At 43.1% G+C, this 23,661-nt stretch overlaps 1 protein-coding gene and 1 pseudogene across 1 annotated transcript in view; one reads left to right on the top strand and one right to left on the bottom strand.

The window, feature by feature from the left end:
* Klb (klotho beta) overlaps positions 1–20,903 on the bottom strand; it is a gene marked incomplete in the record, with an annotated part of 37,344 nt that extends 16,441 nt beyond the window's left edge. Inside the window, 1 exon segment of the mRNA XM_013518072.1 lies at positions 20,028–20,903. Coding sequence (XP_013373526.1) covers positions 20,028–20,816 — 789 coding nt within the window.
* Positions 5,047–16,396, top strand: LOC106146295 (annotated as a pseudogene).
* Positions 20,904–23,661: the final 2,758 nt, after the last annotated feature.

Below are 23,661 nucleotides of genomic sequence, written 5' to 3' on the forward strand. Positions count from 1 at the left end.
TTTTTGTCTTTTTGAGACAGGGTCTCACTATGCAGTTCAGGCTGGCCTTGAGCTCACTTTGCAGCCCAGGCTGGTCTTGAACTTGCAATGATCTTCCTGCCTCAGCCTCCCGAGTGCTGGGATTATAGATGTGCGCCACCATGCCCAGCAATTTGGAAATGTTTAAAACAATTTTTAAATAAGCAATCAATTCCTGGGATCACCAAAATGAAATAATTCAAATACACTAAAAGCCATATGCCCAAAGGAAGCTATTTCAAAATTGCTTATGACAGAAGAAAAGAATGAAGTAAGCTAATATCTATGAAAAGGGAGCAGTGACAAAGTAAATCTTATTTCATCAAATGAGCAAGTTGTTGTGCTGCTAAGATAATTATGGAGTCTACTGCTGTACAGCAAATAAATCATAACGGATTAACAAGTGCAAAAAAAAAAAAAAAGATAATTATGGAGGCTAGAATTATAGCCTGGTTGGGTGCTTGCCTAGCATGCTGAAGGCCCTGGGTCCCATCCCCAGCACTACAAAATAATTATTATTATAAAGACTAAAAAGTGATGGAAAATGTTTAAAATAATTTTCTTTTCTTTTCTTTTCTTTTTCTTTGATCTTTTTGAGACAGGGTCTCGCTGTGCAGTTCAGGCCGGCCTTGAGCTCACTTGGTGGCCTAGGCTGGTCTCAAACTCCCAATGATCCTCCTGCCTCAGCCTCCCGAGTGCTGGGATTACAGGCGTGCACCACCACGCCCAGCCAAAAGTAGTTTTAGTTGGTAAACACATTTGGAAAGGCTGGATGGGAACATAGAAGCATGAACATATTTTGTGATGGCTGTGATTTTCCTGAAAAGGTCACAACTTCATTCTTATTTATGTCTGAATAATACCCCATTGTGTATGCCACAGTCTGCTTATCCACTCATCTGTCCATATGTACCTGGGCTGGTGCCATACTTGGCTATTGTGAATCATGCCACAATAAACATAGATATGCAGTACCCTTTAGTATGCTGACCTCAGTTCCTTCATGTTTATATTGATGGGTGGTACAGCTGGGTTTTAGTTTTAGTTTGTTAGGGTTTTTTTGTTTCTTTGTTTTTGGTTTTTGGTTTCTTTGAGACAGGGTTTCACTATGTAGCCCAGGCTGGTCTCAAACCCCCAGAAATCCTCCTGCCTCAGCCTCCAAAGTGCTGGGATTACAGGCATGGACCACCACGGCCAGCCCTCCTCATTTATTGTTTACACCTGAGTTTTATTCACCATCCTTTTGAACTGAGAGTAATCTCAGGTTGACCTACTTTTACATCTATTTACCATTTCCTTATTTCAGCATCAAGTGCTATGTTAATTACAAATAGTCCTCTTTCTGATCACTTAACATTCATTTATGCATCCTGCATTCCCTAAGGATTTTTTTTCAAATGTAAAATCTTTATTGTAAAGGTTCCCACGGGACACATGATGATGAGCTGGAGCTCAGCTACTCAGGAGCTGGACAGGAGGATCACAAGTCTGAGTCCAGCCTGGGCAATTTAGTGAGACCTGTGTCAAAATAAAAAATAAAAAATGGCTGAAGACAGCTCAGCGCCAAGCCCTGAGCTCATTCTCCAGTTAAAAAAACAAACCTCCTGTACCAGCCACAGAGGCCCTCATGAAATCTTTAAAAAGACCAACTTAGCCGGGCGTGGTGGCACATGCCTGTAATCCTAGCACTTGGGAGGCTGAGGCAGGAGGATCGTTGAGAGTTCAAGACCAGCCTGGGCTACAAAGTGAGCTCACGGCCAGCCTGAACTGCACAGAGAGACCCTGTCTCAAAAAGACAAAAAAAATAAAATAAAATAAAAAGACCAACTTTTTCCATATCCAGGCAATACCGCTCCCCTCCCGCACCCCTAGGGAGCTGTGGTGGCTGCCAGCCTTGCAGGAGAGATGTACGGTTCCACCTGACCATTAGGGTGTGTTGGTGGGGAAGAACCTCATAGCACTCGTTGCAGCCACGCTCGGTTGCTAACGGACATTCTCTAGTAATTCTTTCAAAGAGGGTGCATGGGAAGCGGATCTTCTGAATTCTTCAGTATCAGACAGTGTCCTTGTTTTCCCTCAGTATCAAATGTCTGTTTGGCCGAATAAGTCATTTGGGAGTCCTGCGGCTCTGCTCCGATGTCGCCCCACCCCCATCCTGGTGTCCAGCGTGCCCAACGAGAAGTCTGCTCGCAAGAACCTGGACTCTTGTTCCTCTGGAGGTGATTTCTTCTCTCTTTCAGGAGCTCTAGAACGCCACCAAGATGTGTCTAGGACAGTGATGAGGACCCGGAGAACATCGGCCACATCAAGACGCCACATCAACACGTCCTTCCTTAGCTCCGAAAAGTTTTCTTCAATTATTTCTTTAATTATTATTATTATTATTACTTTGAGACAGGGTCTCACTGTGTAGTGCATGTTGGCCTTGAGTTCACTATGTAGCCCACACTGGCCTTCATCTCACTGTGACCCTCCTGCCTCAGCCTCCTGAGTACTGGGGTTACAGGCATGTGCCACCACGCCCAGCCCCTTTTCCTCTTCTTCCTTCTCCTTCTCTTTCCTCCTTTTCCCCTCCCCTTCCTCTTCTTCTTCCTATTCTTTCTCTTCTTCTCCTCTTTCTTTTTCCTCTTTCTTTTGCTGACAGGGTATTGCTAAATGCTTAGGTTGGTTTAAACTCACAATCTTCCTGCCTCAGCCTCCTGGGGTGCTGGGATTCCAAGTGTGCACTACCATGTCCAGCCCTGTGAGCATCTTAAATGCAAAGTCTACGTCTGTTTGTCCTCAGGTATATGCTCAGCCCAGGGAAGGGCCTGCAGAGAAGGCTCGCTAAGCAGATGCCAGCAGCAACCATCTGAGCTTTGGCCAGGCCAGCTGATGTGTCTGGGTTTAGAGAAGAACTGGAACTTCCCAGGCTGAAGAGTGGGGCAGGAAGATTTGAAGCGAGTCCTCACTCGTCTCTTTACTGCGCCCTGCAGCTTTCTTTGAGTCTGGCCAAATCTAAATTTTGAAGCTGTAGGGTACAGGCCCTATGATGTGAGTCACAGCATGTTTTATTTATTTATTTATCTGACACCAGCATTACTGGCTCCAGGAAAGAGGCTCAGGGACCCACACGTCCATGTCGCATGCTACGCAAAGCACTTGCACTGTGACATCGTGTTCAAAGGACACCTCAAACGTGCCCCAGGAGCTCCATGACTTGTCTAGGTGCTTCTAAATTCCAGACATAAATAGATATATTTTTTCAGCAGGTACAAGTAGGGCAGGGCACCCTCCTTCTAGGACATTTTTAGTTCTTTTAATTACCAAGTACAACACAAAGAAAATATCTTTTTTTTTTAAATATCATTTTAAAACAACATGTTGAGCCAGATGTGGTGGTGCACACTTGTAATCCCAGCACTCTGGAGGCTGAGGCAGGAGGATCACTGTGAATTTGAGGCCAGCTTGAACTATAAAGCAAGACACTGTTTCAAAAATTGGGGGGAAAAAAGAAAAAGAAAAGAAAACTAAGTCCTTAGCCTTCTAGTTCACTATCATTTCAAGCTATCATGGAAAGTAAATTACATGCCTTATAAACACACTTCTACACCAAAGGTGAACAGACTGTGAAAATGCAAGAGTATGTAACAGACATGGCACAAGCCGGGTGTGGTGGTGTACGCCATTAATCCCAGCACTCGGGAGGCTGAGGCAGGAGGATCATTGTGAGTTTGAGACCAGCCTGGGCTACGAAGTGAGCTCAAGGCCAGTCTGAACTGCATAGTGAGACCCTGCCTCAAAAAAACAAAAACAAAAACAAACAAAACAAAACAAAAACCCCCCCATGCTCACTAAGGTATAACTAAGAGGCATGGTTTTAAGGCTGGGGTGTAGTACTTACCTCAGATGCCCCAAAACCCTTGGTTCCATCTCCAACACTACCAAAAACCCAAACAAAAAAACAGGGAAGTGTGTGTGTGTGTGTGTGTGTGTGTGTGTGTGTGTGAGAGAGAGAGACAGACAGACAGACAGACAGAGAGACAGACAGAGACAGAGACAGAAAGAGTGAGAAGAGGGTGGGTATCAAAGCCAGGGCCTTAAGGGCTGTGGTCCTGGTCTATGATTATACCTTTACCCCATTTCACTAGCTGGGGGCCGCCCCAAGCAAGTGGAGAACTATAGTCTGTCAGTCTGTCTGTCTCTCTCGCCTTTTCCTTCTTTCTCAGTATTAGAGGTTGAATCCAGGGGACACTGAGCTCCACCCCTAGCACTTATTTGTTAACTTATTTAGAGACTTTTTTATTAATTTAGAGTCTCACTAAATTACCCAGACTCGGGGGACGGCGGCGACTGTGAGTCTCCTGGCTGGTCATTCCTGCACTGGGGGACAGAACCGAGACTTCGGGACCACCTCGTCATTTCCCCGTCCGGAATCTCCGGAATCAGCCGGCGGCGCTCTCCCACCCTGCTCTCGCCACCCTTCGAGCCGCTGAAAGGCCCAGGCTGTGCGGGTCCCGGGCGGGGAGCCGGTTTGCAGGGTGAAATCGCCACGCGGGCATTTCTAAAAGGAACATCAGCCAGTACGAAAGCACCATCAACCAAGGATCAAGGCATCGCTGCTACTGCCGGGAGCCGCGGAGAGAGCAAGAGGGCCAGACCTGTTCCACAAGAAGCTGCGTTCCAAGAAGTAGCTACAGTGTTGAAAAATACTTATTTATTTATTTATTTATTTATTTATTTATTTATTTATTTATTTATTTTGAGAGAGGGTCTCGCTCAGCAGTTCAGGCTGGCCTTCAGCTCACTTCGCAGCCCAGGCTGGTCTCGAACTCTCAACCGTCCTCCTGCCTCAGCCTCCCAGGTGCTGGGATTGCAGGCCTGCACCACCCCGCCCGGCGAAAAAAATCTTTAGGAGGAGTGACCTCCCTAACCTCTTGTTCAACGGGTGGCCTGGAACTGGAAAGACATCTGCTGTTTTGGCAGCAACTCGAGAACTCTTTGAGCCTGGACTGCTTTGATCAAGCGTTCTTGAGTTAAGTGCATCCGATGAACGTGGAACTACTAGAAGTAGTTCGAGAGAAAGTGAAAAATTCTGCTCAGCTGTATCAGGAAGTTGTTCATAGGGCTGGGGATATAGCTCAGTGGCACAAATGCCTGCCTGGCAAGCGCAAGGTCCTGAGTTCCATTCCCAGCACCAAAAAAAAAAAAAAAAAAAAAGTTGTTCACATGGGAATCTGTATCCTCCTTTTAAGATTGTGATTTTGTTGTTTTTTTTTTATTTTAAGAAATAAAAGAAGGAAAACATATTAACAAACAGACATCCATTTACAAAATAGGATAAAAACAGTACAAACAAAACAGACTTACAAAGTGGTAGGAAATTAACAGTGGTTGTTGTATTACTTATTGATATCTTCAAAGTGGTTTCTCAAGAAAACAGAGACATAGAAGATTGATCAAACAAATAATCATTAACTGTTCCTTTCTGTAGAGCGATAGAAGACAGTAGTACAACTATGTTAGCTATCCTGTATGTACATACTTACATAATTTCCCCTTCTTTCCCTTCTCTTCCCCACACCCCAGTTGCCCCTTACTTTTGGGCATTTTCCTTTCATTTCACAGTGTCTATCATACCTCCTAGTTTTTATTCACTCTTTCAGGTCTTACACTAGTGAGACAATACAATTCTTACACATGCGGGTCTGATTTATTTCACTTATGAGTATTGTCTCTAGATGTGACCATTTACCTATAAAAGCCTCAAGTAAGATTGTGATTTTCGATGAAGCCCACTCTCTGACCTCCGCTGTTCAGGCAGCTCCAAGACACACCATGGAGAGGGAATCTAAAACCACCCGATTCTGCCTCATCTGTAACTATGTCAGTTGAATAATTGAACCATTGACCTCTAGGTGCTAAAGTTCCGCTTCAAGCCTCTCTCTGATAAAATTCAACAGCAGTGGTTGTTAGACATTGCTGAGGAGGAAAATGTCAAAATTAGCAATGAGGGAATAACTTGCCTTGTTACAGTGTCGGAAGGAGACTGAAGGAAAGCCATTACATTTCTTCAAACTGCTACTCCATTAATAGGTGGAAAAGAAGTCATGGAAAAAGTGACCACAGACATGGAGGGGGTGATACCGGCGGAGACAATTGATGGAATACTTACTGCATGTTAGAGTGGCTCTTTGACAAACTAGAAGCTGCAATAAATGACTTGATAAATGAGGGTCAGGCGGCAGCTCAGCTTGTTAATCCGCTGCGTGATGCAGCTGCAGCAAATGGTAACCTTTCTGATGAGCAGAAGTCCACTGTTTTTTTTTTTTTTTTGGTTTTTCTCCGGTACCGGGAACCGAACTCACAACCTTGTGCTTGCCAGGCAGGTGCTTTTGCCGCTGAGCTAAATCCTCAGCTCCGAGCAGAAGTCCACTGTTACAGAAGAACTTGCTGAAGCTGGCACGTGCTTAGCAGACGGTACTGATGACCACCTGCAGTTGGTAAGCCTTTGTGCAACTCTGCTGCAGCACCTAACTCAGGATTGTTAGTCTGAAAACTGGCTAACAGCTCGCAGAATGCTCTTTGTAATACAGGACATGAAAATAAAAATGACTTAACCACCACCAAAAAAAAAAAAAAAATTACCCAGACTGGGTTTGAACATTCATTCCTCCTGCCTCAGCCTCCCAAATAGCTGGGATTACTGGCGTGCTCAGCCTCACCCCCGCCTTACAGAAAGTTACATACCTCAGCAAAACCAAATTTAGTGAACTCATTTTTATTTTTCTAAAGATCCCTGGCTGTTACTATTACTATCTGCACCACTGGGGATTGAACTAGGCAAGCGTGACCTACTGAGCTACCACCCAGCTGCCCCCATTCCTCATCTGACTATTATTTTTTATTTTTTTTAATTTTAATTTTTTTTTTTCCGGTACCAGGAATCGAACTCACGACCTTGCGCTTGCCAGGCAGGCGCTGTGCCACTGAGCTAAATCCCCAGCCCCTGACTATTATTTTATATTAGCCTTTTTTTCCACTCTTTGTCCATTTACTTTGATCATTTGCTTAAATTCAAGTCTACAACATGTATTTAATAAATATAGGCCACCACAGTAGCCAGAAAAAAAAAAAGATGAACAAAACAATTTCCATTATCTGATGACCTATGACATCTAAGAGGAGAAAGAAGTGCAGGAATAAGTAGAATAATTTTTTTTTTTGTCTTTTCTTCCAGTACCAGGAATCGAACTCACGACCTTGCGCTTGCCAGGCAAGCACTTTGCCACTGAGCTAGTCCCCAGCCCCTATAAGTAGAATAATTGCAGTACAAGTTTACATTTTGATTAATCAGAAATGAGAACTGAAACTAAATGTAGTGATTCAAATTTTGTTTGAAAAAAACTATGCACACGTGTATATGTAGATGCAGAAAAAACTGCTAGCAACAGTTACTTTTGGGACTTGGGGTTAAGCAATAATGAAAGAGGAGACTTTTTTTGAGACAGGATCTCACTGTGTAATCAGACTGGCCTTGAACTCATTATGGAACCAAGGCTGGCCTTGAACACTTGGCAATCCTCCTGCCTCAGCCTCCCAAGAGCTGGGATTACAGCCATGTGACACCATGCCCGGCTGATCTTTCATTTCTAACTTAATGTCTTTCTGTATTGTTTACCTTGCCATACAAATACATTATTCTTGTAGTTTAGGAAAATCAAGAGAATTGATTGAAACAGAAAGTTTCAGGGCTGGGGATATAGCTCAGTGGCATAAGCGCTTGCCTGGCAGGCACAAGGTCCTAAGTTCAATCCCTGGTACCACAAGAAAAGAAAACAACAACAACAAAAAAACCAGAAAGTTTCTGTCTGTTATTTTACCCTCTTTATGCTATCACTCTTCAGTTTGCCCCAAATTCTAAAGCCTTCAAAGGCTAAAAACAGGCTTGTACATGAAAAGCTAGGCTATCCTGGGTTCCGCTTCCTATTAAAGAATGTTTTTTACTCTGTAACAATATGCTGATGTTCAAAACAAGGTACAAGGACGAGGCATACAATTGATAGCTGATTAACACGAAAGAACCGATAACAGCGAACTGCTCTTTCTCTCAGACTTGGTCACCTGATCTCTGGTTAAGATAGGACAGTCAGAAAACTAAGGGAACGCCCTTAAGTACTGACCGGCCCCAGTTTCCCCAACCTGTGGGTTCCCCAAAACATTTTCAAGTAACACCGTTAGGTCACCCAAGCGGCAGAATTGTCATGACTGTCCAGTAGCTTTACTCACACGTTTTTCTTTTAACACAGACTACTTTCTAAGAGTCTGGCTGAGTTTTCTCAGCCAGTCTTCCGATCTGTAATTAAATGACTTACACGACAAGGTAAAGTTTGCCTCGGTTCATGGTTTTATCGTCTCTGGCACCATTTCTATTACTTAACAATATTTTTGGATTTCCAGCTGGGTCTAATGTTCCCTGTATGAGAGTGTTCATATCAAATCAAGCTGTTTAAATAGGGTCCCAATATTATTCTGTGAGTGTTTGTAATTACATTTATTTAAACTCTTGTTAATCATTCACTGAAGTATAACTTTTTCTACTTAATGGTTAGAAAAAGTAAATAAGGCTCCCTTGAAGGTTTTAGAATATCACTTTTAGCCTATAAATAGGTTTTCGTACGTGACTCTTGCACATAGCGAAGGTATTCATTCCAGTTGGGGAAACTCCTTGAGGAGCCCACATCAGTAGTTTCTATCACTTACTCAAATTTGATTAAAAACATCTGTGTGAATATAAGTTTCATCCTGTCCAGTCAGTATTTCCTCTGTTCTGTTAGAGATCTTAGGTGCTCATGGAGAAGGGCTGAGATTATAATCATTAGCTAATTAAATGAGTTGTGTATCTAATTTAGTTTAAATGATATTATTAAAGGCACATATATGTGATTTAATATCACTTTATTTATTTTTGTCTTTTTGATTTTTTTTTTTTTGGTCTTTTTGAGACAGGGTCTCGCTATGTAATTTAGCTGGCCTTGAGCTTACTTTGTAGCCCAGGCTGGTCTCAAACTCGCAAAGATCCTCTTGCCTCAGACTCCTGAGTGCTGGGATTGCAGGCAAGAGTATGGGAGAAACCTGAATGGCCAGCTGTCTGCCATCTTACTTTTTTTCTTTTTTTTTTTTGGTACCGGGAATCAAACGTAGAACCTTGCGCTTGCCAGGCAGGCACTGTGCCACTGAGCTATATCCCTGGCCTCAATATCACTTTATTGTGACATCAAATTTTGATTAAACAAAAACTGAAATAATAGGACAAATTAAAAAAAAATCTCTATTTTAATATATGAGTCAGGGGATAAATAAGTTATAGATTTTTTTTTGGACAAAATAAAGTATGTCGTGTGTGTGTGTATGTGTGTGTGTGTGTGTGTGTGTGTGTCACTGGGAAGTGAATCCAGGCCCTTCACATTGAACTACATCCCTACACACTTTTTTTTTTTGTCTTTTTGAGACAGGGTCTTGCTATGCAGTTCAGGCTGGCCTTGAGCTCACTTTGTAGCCCAGGCTGGTCTTGAACTCGCAACAATCCTCCTGCCTCAGCCTCCAAGTGCTGGTATTACAGGTGTGTGCCACCACGCCTGGCTGTAGACACTTTTTTTTTTTAATTTTGAAACAGTGCCTCACTAATCACTAAGGGTGATATCAAACTTGCCCAGGGTGGTGTCAAACTTGCAATCTTCCTGCCCCATACCTCCTAGAGCACTGATACCATAGGCATGTGCCACCATACCCAGCTATGTTTAGTTAGTTTGTTTGGTTGGTTGGATTGATTGGTTGATTATATATTTATTTATTTGTAGACAAGGTCTCACTATGTAGTTCAGGTTGGCCTTGAAATTGCAGAGATCCTCCTGCCTCAGCCTCTCAAGTGCTGGGATTACAGGGATGCTGCGCCACCACACTCAGTTTGTTTTGTTATTTTATTTTATTTTATTTTTTGGTTTTTCTCTGGTACCGGGAATCGAACTCATGACCTTGTGCTTGCCAGGAAGGTGCTTTGCTGCTGAGCTAAATCCCTACCCCCTGTTTTTTTTTTGTTGTTGTTGTTTTTTCTCCGGTACCGGGAACCGAACTCACGACCTTGCGCTTGCCAGGCAGGCGCTTTTGCCGCTGAGCTAAATCCCCAGCCCCCTGTTTTGTTTTTTTAATAGGCAAAGTCAAGTTGAATATCTTTTGAGTCAGTATCAAGCCCAAGTGACTGACATGGGTTTTGATGTTATAAATTGTTGATCCATTAAATCTTGCCAAACTGGATTCAGGCAGGTCAGATTTGAATTTTGGTTCTGACACTTACCAGCTCTGTAACCTTGGCCAAATTTCCCTTGGCTCTCATTCTATCCGTTGTAAAATGGATTTAAGAACATCTGTTGACAGAGCTGATTCGAGAATTAAAGAAGGGCCGGGGATATAGCTCAGTGGCATAAGCGCTTGCCTGGCAAATGCAAGGTCTTGAGTACGATTTCCAGTACCAAACAAAACAGAACAAGAAAACCAAACCTAAGAGAATGAAAGGGTGTATGAAAAGTACCTAGTATGTCTTCACACTGCAATCAACACTCCTTTTATGAGAGGACTAGAGGTGTAGTTCAGCATTTAGCCTGTGGGAGGCGATACACAGTCCTAGTGTAAACAGTGTGGTAGCATGTAAAGACTATCAGTAATTGTCTCGGTCCTTCCCTGTGGGAATGGAAACCTCTGTCCTTTCTTCTCCTCCTCCCCTTCTCTTTTTCTTCCTTCCTTCCCTTTTTCTGTTCTTTTTTGGGGGGGCTGTGGGAAGAGAAAGTAGTTGCAGATGAAAAGTAACTGTTTTTTTTCTATTTTTGATTTTGTTTCATTTTACTTTAACTTCGTTTTTCTGTCCTTTATTGATAGAAAAGCTTGACTAGTCCTTTTTGCTGTAAGGGTCAGCAAAAATTAATTTTGGTATGTTATTTCTTGCAACCGAATTTTAAAAAGGAAGTCGGTCAGTCTTGGTGGCGCATGCCTGTAATTTCTGCACTCGGGAGGCTGAGGCAGGAGGATCACTGTGAGTTCAAGGCCAGCCTGGGCTACACAGCAAGACCCTGTCTCAAAAAAAGAAGTTTTTTTTTAAAATTTCCTTTTTAATAAAAAATTATTCCTTAAGATCTTTGAGAGTTTCACTTCCATTTAAGTAAAATTAGCCAAAAAGACTCTTGCAAGTATTTCTAAGTATTCCGCTTACTCCTCAAGACGCTGGCATGTGGGTGGCCAGAAGAGTCCAGCAGGTGACATTTAACCCACTTCTTGCGCCTGGGAGGCTCTATAGCCTGCATGTTCTGAAAGCAGCTGCAGCAGTTTGTTGGCAAAGAAGGTTTAGCTACTCATCACGTGCGTGTGGCCCTTTCATGGCTGTTTTTAATGAGGTGACACTAAATTTGGTTTAAGATTTAGTGACAGAACATTTTTTTTTTCCTGGTACTGGGAATTGAACTCATGACCTTGCTCTTGCCAGGCAGGTGCTGTGCCACTGAGCTAAATCCCCAGCCCCTAGTGATGGAACATTTAAGCAAAGAACTGTATAAAGATGGTTGTTTTAATTTTTTTCCCATCTTGTTTTGTCTTTTTTTTTTTTTTTTTTTTGAGACAAGGTCTCTCTGTGTAGTTCAGGCTGGGCTTGAACTCACAGTGATCCTCCTGTCTCAGCTTCCTGAATGCTGGGATTACAGGTGTGCCGTACCATGCCAGACTAAAGATGTATGTTTTATTACTTTTATCTATAAAAATTATCTTTACTTTCTTATTGTCATAATACTCAAAAAATTGAACTAGCAATGTAGCGAACCCCCATGAACACAACATTCAACTTCAGCAATCATCAAATTTCAGGTTCTTTCAAGGTTTCTTTCATTTTTATGTTTGTTTTTGTTTTTGGCAGTATTGGAGACTGATCCCAAGTCCTCTCACAGAGCTACATGCCCAACTCTCTTTTTTAAAAAAAGTTTTTTTTTGTACTATCAGTCAAACTCAGGACCTTGTGCTTGCCAGGCAGCTGCTGTGCTACTGAGCTATCTCCCCAGCGCAAACATTTTTATTTTTATATTTTGAGGCAGGGTCTTCTTAAATTGCCCAGGCTGGCCTCAAACTTAAGATACTTCTGCCTCAGCCTGCTGAGAAGCTATGACTGCATGCGAGACATCATGTCCATGAAAACTTTTTATTTTTTAACTTTTTTAAAAAACAGAAACAAGTATATAGAATTGATTTGCATATGGCCAGGTGTGGTGGGGCACGCCTATAATCTCAGCACTCAAGGGGCTGAGGCAGGAGGATTGCTGCAAGTTTGAGCCCAGTCTGGGCCTCATAGTGAGTTCAAGGCCAGCCTGAACTGCATAGCAAAACCTTGTCTCAAAAAGAAAAAAAAAAAAAAGCCGGGTGTGGTGGCGCATGCCTGTAATCCCAGCACTCAGGAGGCTGAGGCAAGAGGATTGTTGCAAGTTCAACACCAGCCTGGGCTACAAAGTGAGCTCAAGGCCAGCCTGAACTCCATAGTGAGACCCTCTCTCAAAAAGAAAAAAAAAAAAAAAAAAAAACAACAAAAACCTATTGATTTCCATGTGTTGAAAAGATAAATGCCTGTGCGTGTGTGTGAGTGTGCGCATGCGTGCGCATGCGCACTCATGCAGTCCACTTCTATTCCAATGCAGGGACGAGGCAGATCTTCCTCAAATTGAAAATAATCATTTTAATTATTTATCAAATGCCTAACTCAGGTCCATGTTCTGTGAATTTCTCTGAAAGAAATGTGCCAAGAAACGCTAAGACCAATTTCCCAGAAGAGCTGGGGAATCCAGTCTGCTCTGGAGTCCACAGGCCATGCCCCATGGCAAGCTCGGAGGGAGCCGTCTCTGCGAGCCCTGAGCAATTCGGGAAATCCTGTCACCGTTTGGTGTGCGATGTACAAAAAAGTGTTGACGCATTTTATTTTGTTTGTCTATGTTACTGAAGGTTGTAAAGTGTGTTTAAAATAAACTTAAAATATTCAGACAGTAAATTATGAATAGTTAAATTGTTAATACATAAACATAAGTATAGCCATTTTCTATCTCAGAAGAACGTACTTTACTTGAGATTCTTTTACTCAGGTGAGAAAAATAATTTTCTTTCATTTCTTTTTCTCTCCCTCCCTTTCTTCCTTCCTTTCTTTTTCCCAACAGGGTCTGGCCACATAGCCCATGCTGGCCTCCAATTTTCAGTTCTCCTGCCTCAGCCTCCCAAATGCTGGGCTTGCAAGCATGTGCCACCAGACCCTCCTTATGAGATATATAACTGCCAGGCCTGATGGCTTTTTTTTTTGGGGGGGGGGGTTTCCTCTGGTACTGGGAACCTAACTCATGACCTTGCGCTTGCCAGGCAGGCGCTTTGCCACTGAGCTAAATCCCCAGCCCTGGGCCTGGTGGCTTATGCCTGTAATCCCAGCACTCAGGAGGCTGAGGCAGGAGGATCGCTGAGAGTTCAAGACCAGCCTGGGCTACAAAGTGAGCTCAAGGCCAGCCTGAACTGCATAGCGAGACCCTGTCTCAAAAAGACCAACCAACCAACAAACAAAAAAACTGTATTAGTAAATAGCACATGTAATACTTGAATATGCAAACAAACAAAAAAGCCAGAAAAACCAGAATGAAGTGATAACACCAAAACCCCAAATTTTGAGAAACTTCATGTTTCAGCATCAACAAGAAGTAAAAATTGCTTATGTCACATTTTGTTTGAATTCCTGAATTTTGCTTTTCAAACAGCGCAACTTTTTTTCACAAGCAAATGTAACATTTTGTCATATATAACTAATGTTTAATACGAGGGAAAGAGTGTGGGGGCAGCTCTTTCGGGTGTTTCACAAGTGCTGAACCCAGAGCCAGTAGGGAGAGGGGAAAAGCCAAACTAGATGTGATCATGTTGACGGTAATGTATTATTTCCTCTTAACATTTGTACAGCATTGCTTGCTCCTTAAAAACAGAATAGTAAAATAAATAAATAAAAACAGAATAGCCAAGCCAGGCATGATGGTGCACACCCGCAATCCTGGGCTTTGGGAGGTTGAGGCAGGAGGATCACTGCAAGTTTGATGCCAGCCTGGGCCACATATGTAGGGAGACCCTGTCTCAAAAGAACAAAAACAAACCAACCTGGGCGTGGTGGTGCACGCCTGTGATCCCAGTGACTGGGAGGCTGAGGCAGAAGGATCGTGGCAAGTTTGAGACCAGCCTGGGCTTACAAAGTGAGCTCAAGGCCAGCCTGAACTGCATAGCGAGACCCTGTCTCAAAAAGACAAAAAAACAAAATAAACAAAAACATAGAATAGGCTATAAATTACTTTTCAGTTTCTGTATGCAGTTTATATATCTAGTGCAAATCTTGAAGCTGTTTCATAAAATTATTATTATTTTATGCCCTTCTAACTGGTCATATTTCAGTGCCCCTTGTTTTTGTTTTGCTTTGATTTTTGGTACTTGTGATGCCCTAAGGCCTTGCACTATGTTACATACATCCTCAGCTCGTTTTCAGATTTTTATTTTGAGACAGGATCTCACCAAGTTGCTAAGTTGCCCAGGCTGGGCGGGAACTTTCGATCCTCCTGCCTCAGCCCTCTAGACTGCTGGAATTACAGTTGTGCACCCCACACCCAGCTCCCTGCTGTTCCTCTGCTTCATGACTTTAACCAGCCATCTATGGTAAGTGTAAGTCAGTGGTTTTCTACAGCGGGAAGGAAGCGGAAGAATCCTACCATCGGGGACTTTAGACAATGTCTGGAGACATTTTAATTATCACAGCCCTGGACATAAGGGTGGGGTGCGCAAGGGAGGGAGGAGGTGCGTTGGGATGGGGCCCACCAAGGAGTAGAGACCAGAGAAGCTGCCCCACACGCTGCCAGAAAGGACAGCCCACCACAGCCAAGAATTATCCAGCAGGGCCGGGGATATAGCTCAGTGGCACAAACGGCTGCCTGGAAAGCGCGAGGTCCTGAGTTCGGCTCCCGATTCCCCCCCACACCGCCCGCCCTGACAGAAAAAGAATTATCCAGCAGCCAGGCTTGGCGGCGCACACCTCTAATCCCAGCACTGAGGGGGCTGAGGCAGAAGGATCGCTGTGAGTTCGAGGCCAGCCTGGGCTACATAGGGATTATCCAGCGCCGAATGTCAACAGCGGCGGGGCTGGGAATCCCTTGTACCCTGTCAGCAGCACGCATCTACGGAAGATGGGATTTTAGAGCCGGCAGGATTTGGTGGGGGCGTAGGCTGCACGAGTTACTGTCTCCCGAGCACGTTCATCTCCCCCAGCCTCTGTCCAGGTTCATGCAGAGGCTCTCAGATGGTCCACTGTAAGGACGGACATCTACAAATTTCAACCATTCCCGTATTTCCCGATTTAAAAAGAGAATGAAAACGCGCTTCCTGGCCCTCTGACTAGTGCGCGCCCGGGGGCTGTGCTGGTGTGAGGGATAAGAGCCCAGACGGCTGGAGCTGGCCACGGAATTCGCAAACCTGAATTTACGAGGGAGAGGTCTTTCCTCTCCAAAAGAGAAAATGACACGGACCCACAAGAAGAAGGTACGCACAGACCAAGGTGAGGGACCTCCTGGGTTGTCCCGGTTCCCGTGTCCCTTCTTCCCTGCGCTCCGCTTACCGAGCCCGGAGGCTGCTCCTTTTTGCTTCAGCCACCTTGAGCGAGATCTGCCGCTTGCAGCCCAAAGTGTCCTCACTAGGGCACCGCTAGATTAGCATAGGCGAGGTTTCAGCAGCTCTTCTTGTTTGTGAGACAGGGTCTCTCCTATTTAGTGCAGGCTGTAGCCCAGGCTGGCCTCGAACTCATGGCAACCCTCCTGCCTCAGCCTCCTGAGTGCTGGGATTACAAGCATGAGCCACCAAGCCCCGCCAATGTTTCCAGAATTAGTAATAATGTCATGAAAGGTGAAGATGGAACCTGGTGTTGGTCTTTTGATTACTAAGTTTAAAGGAGAAATCCTACACCACTTATTCCACCGATATTTATATGAAACCGGCGGGTCTCAGAGGCGCTTGCAGGAGATTGATCCTAAAAGATCAAGAATAACTTAGAGGGGGGTCCTTTGGTGGACGGAGCAGGCTCCGGGCTGGTGCGGAGGGTGACAGGGTGAACCGGGGACACAGCCGGCAACGCGTGACGCGGGACGCATCTGCAGTAGGAGGGGACAGTGACCAGAAAGAAGACCTAAATGCAGGTGCGGGGGCTGTTTTGCAGGCTTTGGTGAAAAACATGGGACTTTATCCAAAGGCTCTGGGAGCCGTACTCACTTTTACACAGGGCGAGACTGTGTTGCACATCAGAAACGCCACTCTGTGAAGTGGGAGAATAAGAGTTATCCAGCAAGGCTGCTGCCAAGATTGGAGATAATATTTAAAAGGGTGACAGGCAAGCCAAAAAATGTACCCGCATTCCGTTCCAAGCACCGTTAAAAAGTCAGAGCAAGCGTCTGTTCCCAGGTGGGATTATGAGAATTTTTACTAGAGGCTTAGACTTGCTTTAAGGTGCTCGCTAGATCTGCAGAAACACGGGGGTGGAAATTCCTGGTCAGTGCTGACAGCTGCTAGACCAGTCAGATTGCCTCCAAACTAGGACATTTCAAACTGAGCTAGAATTTCTGAGGTCCTTCCAGAACCAAAAGGATTCCAATAGCCACTATGGAATTCTTCTCAATGGCTGAGAATTAGGGAATAGTCTTTAACCACCTATGACTTGAGTTTTATGTTAGGAATGTGTGTGTGTGTGTGTGTGTGTGTGTGTGTGTGTGTTAATAGGGATTGAAACCAGCGTCTTATCACTGAGCTACATCCGAAGCCCTTTTGTTAACTTTATATTTTGAGATAAGGTCTAGCTAAGTGGCTAAATTGCCCAGGCTGGGTTCCAATTTGCAGTCCTCCTGCCTCAGCCTCCCAGAGTGTTGGTATTACAGGCGTGCACTACCATGCCTGGTTTATGTTATGTTTATTTAACTCAATAAACATTCTTGGACTAAAAGCTAATCCTAAAGAATGTTTCTTCAGGGGCCAGAAGAGGGAACACTCAGGAAAAATACTTCATTGCAACAACAACAACAAAATCAAATAACTCTTTTCTCAGTAAGGATTTTTCTGGGTAAAGTAAGCGCAGAGGGGAGGAGTGAGGAAACACTTCACCTCAGGCTACCAAGTCATTGCAAGATCTCTCTGGTCAAAAGGTCATTAGGTTACACAGTGTATTTCATTTTCAGGCTGATTTCAAAGGACCTCTCACACCATTTACTTAGTCTGGTGATTTGGAAATTTTAAGTAGATAAAAGAAATGATTTGAAAAATATCATTATTTAAAAATGACTCCCTCATTTAAAACAATAAAATTTGTTGCTCTCAGTGCTAATTTTGTGTTAAAGGCAGAGGTTACCTTAAATCAGAGGAAAAGGGAAGACATGTGAAAACAGATTTTATAAGCTAAGTTGGGATGCAGTATCCATTTGAGAATTAAAACCTTTTGGGGCTGGGGATTTAGCTCAGTGGCACAGCGCCTGCCTAGCAAGCGTGAGGTCGTGAGTTCGATTCCTGGTACCAGAAAAAAAAAAACAAAACTAGAATTAAAACTTTTTTTCTGTTTGTTCTTATCAGATAACCTGTTAAGTCTTTAAATTAGTCATCAGGACATATTTTTTAAAAAAAATCATAATTGTTAGCATTTTTCCATTTAACTGATACCTGTCCATAATATTTTTTTCCCCCCGGTACCAGAAATCGAAATCACGACCTCATGCTTGCCAGGCAGGTGCTGTGCCACTGAGCTAAATCCCCAGGCCCCCCCCCGTCCATAATTTAGAGTTTTTTTCTTAACAAGGGTTAAATCAACATGTACATGCTATGCATTTGCATAGGAAATTTTTGTTTTTATTTATTTATTTATTTTTTGAGACCGGGTCTCACTATGTAGTTCAGGCTGGCCTTGAACTGACTTTGTAGCCCAACCTGTCTTGAACTTTCAATGATCCTCCTGCCTCAGCCTCCCTGGTGCTGGGAATACAGGCATGAGCCACCACGCCCGGCAGGAAACTTTTAAAAGAATATATGAGAAGCTACTATTAACAGTAGTTTTGCCGAGCGTGGTGGTGCATGCCTGTAATCCCAGTACTCAGGAGGCTGACGCAGGAGGATCATGTGAGTTTGAGACCAGCCTGGGCTACAAAGTGAGCTCAAGGCCAGCCTGAAACTGCATCATGAGACCCTGTCTCAAAAAGACAAAAAACAAAACACAAAAGATAGTAGTTTCCTTCTGTTGGGATTGTTAGGTGGAGTGAGAGAAGGATTTAACTTTTTTATTTATATCTTTGGGAATGATCTGCTTTAAACAACTTTATGTGAGCATGGATTGTTTTAATAATTAAAAGAGCTAGAAATATTAAAATTAATATTTTTCTCACATATTTGTATTATCTTGATAGGTATTACATAGCTAAAAGTTTTTTCCCATTTAAGGTTCTACTTTGTAGAATAGTATACTCACACATTTAATATTATGTTCTTTACACCACTCTGTTCAAAGATGAGAAAATGACTTTGAAGTCATACTGTCACCTTTCTACAAGGGTACAAGAGCCTAAAACCACAGTCACAGGTACATATACATAAAAACCCAGGAAAACAAACAGAAGAAAAGGGTTAGACTACAGTGCTTCTATGTTCTTGTACACTCTGTATGCAATATTTACTTCACATTTGATTCTTAAATTACTTCTAGCAAGTAAGCATTAATACCATTAATATTTTTTCATTTTCAAAATCTAACAGGTATCCAGAATAATTTTTCACAGGTAAACTATTTGACTCAAAAAGGTAAATCTAACCCCATGTGTAACCCTCAACATGAGGCTATGTTTCTCAAAAGGTTCCAAAAGATCACTGTTTTTAAAACAATTATTTAATTATGTTGTCATTTATAAATCCCATGTCCACAGAGGCTGTGTTTTATTCTGTAACCTCGGGCAAATTATTTAATCTCACTAAGCTTCAGTTTCCTTGTCTCTAAAATGGGCATGATAATAATAGGACCCAGCCCATAACAGTGGTGTGAAGATCAAATGTGTTACTGCACGTAAGAGGCTTAATGCAGTCTGTGCTACATAATAAACACCCAGTGTATATTAGCTATTGTTTTGCTTGGATTGTCATCGTTGTTTTAAGAAATCTGACCTTTCCCCAAATAAGCTCTAGCTTTTGAAATATACTGCTTGAAAATACTTACAAGAGCATATTTTCCCCTGGATTTATATTAGTTGCTTAACTTCTAGACCCATTCGTCTCATCTTTTCTGCCAAATAAAATCAAGCATGGAGTATATTCATTTCAATTTCTGTATCTAGTACTACATGTCAGCTAACATTTATTTCTCTTCCTGTAGTGAAGTACCACCAAGAAGACACCAGGAACAACACCATTTGAAGCGCTTGAAACACCAGGTGCAACACCGTTTTTGTTTGTTTGTTTGTTTTGTTTTGTTTTTCTTCCGGTACCAGGAATCGAAATCACAACCTTGCGCTTGCCAGGCAGGCGCTGTGCCGCTGAGCTAAACCCCAGCCCCGAGCAACACCGTTTGAAGCGCGTGCGCCTCGCCATGATTCTGAAGTAACATGTTGTCCAACAATTAAATGCATAAAATACTGGTTTCCCACACAACAATGGTAAACCCATAGTGTCGCTTTCTAACGTATAACTGTAGGTTTTAAAATGATCTCAAAGTACAACTAGGGAGAAAACTAATTGGATTAGTACATTAATAATAACTAGAGAAATAAAACATGCTCCACTTCAAACATAAAACTTAAGGCTAGCACTCGTGAATTAGCTTAAAATTAGCTGCACTGATTTCAATAAAGAGAACCACTGAAATTTCTTGGTGTCTCTTTTTAATTCTTTCTGCATCTGCAAGCTATGCTAAGGAGCCAGGGGCACAGTACCTTGATCAGGTTGTGTCCCACGGTGTAGACAGTTGCTATGTCTCCCCTTTCTCCCGGAGCGTGAATACCTGTTCCATACCCATGCCAAGCAACCAGATATGGGTTGTGAATTGTGATCCAGTATCTGACACGGTCCCCAAATGTCTGGAAACAGTACGTGGCGTAGTCATTGAAGATATCTACCATGGATTCATTTTTCCACCCCCCGTATTTTTCTTGCAGTGCCAAAGGCAAATCCCAATGGTACAGAGTGACCATCGGCTGGATGTGCCTCAGTACCAGAGCGTCCAGGAGAGCGTTGTAGTACTGGAGACCTTTCGCATTGACAACTGCTGCTGTTCCATCGGGGAAGAGCCTTGGCCAGGAAATGGAGAACTGATAGAAAGAAACTCCTAAAAAATCCAGGGCTGACAAGTCTTTTTCCAGGAAGATGTAGCTGTCACTGGAAGCGGCCGTGCTGTTGACACTCTGCAGGCGCGTGCGGACGAAGCGGTCCCAGATCGAGGGTCCTTTCCCGTCCTCCCGCCAGCTCCCTTCCACCTGGAACGCTCCGGTCCCCACGCCCCAGAGAAAGTTTTTAGGGAACGTGTCGTGGAGGAACAGCTGACTGGCGTTCACCGGGCTCGCCCCGGGGTTCCTAGACCATATAGCGCTGCCCTCTCCGGGCAGGCCGGCCGCGGCGGGGAGCAGGAGCAGCGCGGCCAGGAGCGCGGCTGGCGGCGGCGCCCCGCGGGACATCTTCCGGCCGCAGCCCGCGCTCCCCTCGCGGCGCCGCGGAGATCCATTCATTCCCGGGCGCACCGGCCACCGCGCCGTCCTGCGCTGATCGGCCCGCAGCCGGCGCGGGGCTGCGCGGCTCTGTCAATGATTAGCCGGACCGCGAGGCTTAGGATGGGCCGGGAGAGCCACGTAACCCGAGGGAGGTGGCCCTGCGGCCGTCAACAACCGTCCGCCGTCCTCAGGGGACAAACAGATGCGAGTGCCCCAGGAACGAGACTTGGACTGTGTCGCCAAGACGCAGGAGGGCAACGAAGGAAAATGGCATTTTGCGTGTGGCCCTTCATGTTGACGCATGTCTTTCGCACATTATTGAATAAGGTATAGATCGTTCCTATTTTTAGAGTTTTCTGAATGGGAATTTTATTATCTTACATTTCAGGAGAACTAATCTTATATACAATCAATAGCATCCTATATCCCAATAATCAAGACTTAGGAAATGTAAGACCTCACACTTCCACGAAAATCACAACATATCTCAATTGCGTCTTAGCAAATTACTGTATTTTGAGAAAATTATAAAACTACTGCCGGGTGTGGTGGTGCATGCCTGTAATCCCAGCACTCCGGAGGCTGAGGCAGGAGAATTCTTTCGAAATCCAGACCAACCTTGGCTACAAAGTGAGCTCAAGGCCAGCCTGAACTACATAAAGTGACCCTGTCTCAAAAAGACAAACAACAACAACAACAACAACCCCCCCCCAAACAAAAAAACAAAAAAAAAAACAAAACAAAACTACTGATAGATTTGAAAGAGGACTGTAATGAAGAATTCTAGCAGTTTCTGGATGAAACACTGAATACTTTCCAATTTAATTTATAAGTGCACTTTTCACCAGAATCATTTAATCCCAAATTTTAGTTTAACAAAATTATTGAGAAAGTTCAATTGAAGGATAAATAGTTATTAATTATAAAGAAAGAAGGGAAAAAGAAAATGTGAAGTCATAGGCTATCACAAGAATTTAAACAGTGTGATTCTGGAGTAAAGAGAAAAAATATTATTTAGGCTATTTAGCTTCTAAAGCATTGAATATCTATCTCTTTGATGGTATTTAGGCTCATTTTAAAAGAATATGTAGTAACATTAAAAAGTTTAAATTAGGTGTGGTACCATACAACTATAATCTCAACACCCTGGGAGACTGAGGCAGGAGGATTACAAATTTGAGCCCAGCCTGGGCAACTTAGTGACTTAGTGAGACCTTGTTTTAAATAAAAAGTGAAAAGGGCTGGGAATATAGCTCAGAGCTAAGGCTCTAAATTAAACCCCACTACCAAATAAATAAACAGATAAATAAATAAGATGCTTAAAATAGGGCTAGGGAATAGCTCAATGATAGAGAACTTGCTTAGTATGCATGAGGTCTTCAGTTCAATTCTCAGTCCCACAAAAAGGAAAGAAAAATGTTTAAAATAAGAAACTGCTCAAGAGGTTGGGTGTGATGGCGCACACCTGTAATCGCAGCACTTGGGAGGCTGAGGCAGGAAGATCACTGTAAGTTCAAACCAGCCTGGGCTACATATTGAGTTCAAGGCCAGCCTGAACTACATCATAAGATTCTGTCTCAAATTGAAAAAAAAAAAAAGGAAAAAAAAAATACTGAAAAAAATCAAGGGGCGCGGATATAGCTCAGTGATGCAAGCGCCTGCCTGGCAAGTGTGAGGTCATGAGTTTGATTCCCGGTACCAAAAAAGAAAAAAAAAATTGAGACAGCTAGGTGTGGTGGTGCACACCTGTAATCCCAGCACTTGGGAGGCTGAGGCAGAAGGATTACTGTGAGTTCGAGACCAGCCTGGGCTACAAAGTGAGCTCAAGGCCAGCCTGAACTGCATAGTGAGAAACTGTCTCAAAAAGACAAAAAAAAAAGAAAAAAAAAAAAAGACAATAATTGAATAATCAGTATTAATCAATATGATAATAATGATGTAATAAAAACAGAATAGGAAGGCCAGGGATATAGCTCAGCAGCACAGTGCCTGCCTGGCAAATGCAAGGTCTGGGTTTGATTTCTGGTACCAAAAAGCAAAACAAAACAAAATAGAACATATAGAAGAACAGGAATGTACCCACATTGTACCATATTATGTTTGGATGCCAAATTATGGGTTTTAGTAGTTTCCCTTTTTTGTATACTTATTTTTTTACTTTTAATAACAAAAATGACTATAAAATGGAAAAAAGTCAATACTAGATGCAAAGTTTTTTGATGAGAAGCTAGATGCTTTTCCATTAAGATTAGGGATAAGGCAAGGGTGTCTTTTGTTATCACTCTACTCAAATCACACTGGAAGTCCTAGCCAATGCAATAAGACAAGAAAAGGAAATAAAACCAGCTGGGCAGCAACAAAATGTGCTTGTTCACACGTGATAATGATTGTCTATACAGGATATTCTAAAGAAGCCGGGCATAGTGGCACACGCCCATCCAAGCACTTTGGGAGACTGAAACGGGAAGATCGCAAGTTCGAGCCCAGCCTGGGCAAGTTAGAGACTTAGTGAGACTCTGTCTCAAAATAAAAAAAATAAATAAGGTCTGGGAATGTAGCTCAGTTGCAAAGGCCCTGGGTTCAGTTCCCTGTATAACCACCAAATCAAGAACAAAAAGCAGAAAACAAGAACGAAAGAAAGAAAGAAAGAAAGAAAGAAAGAAAATTCCAAAGAATCATAAAAAAAACCCTGGCACTAATAAGCAACTATTATAAGCTTGCAAACTACATAGTTGATATACAAAAGTTTTGTTTTCTTACATACCAGCATTGAACAATTAAAATTTGAAATTAAGGGCTGGAGATGTAGCTCCATGGTAAAGTGCCTGCCTAACATGGTTCCATCCCCAATACTGAAAAAAAA

The sequence above is a fragment of the Chinchilla lanigera genome, unplaced genomic scaffold (genome assembly GCF_000276665.1).
Source record: "Chinchilla lanigera isolate Chin_1 unplaced genomic scaffold, ChiLan1.0 scaffold00042, whole genome shotgun sequence".
Lineage (NCBI taxonomy): Eukaryota > Metazoa > Chordata > Mammalia > Rodentia > Chinchillidae > Chinchilla > Chinchilla lanigera.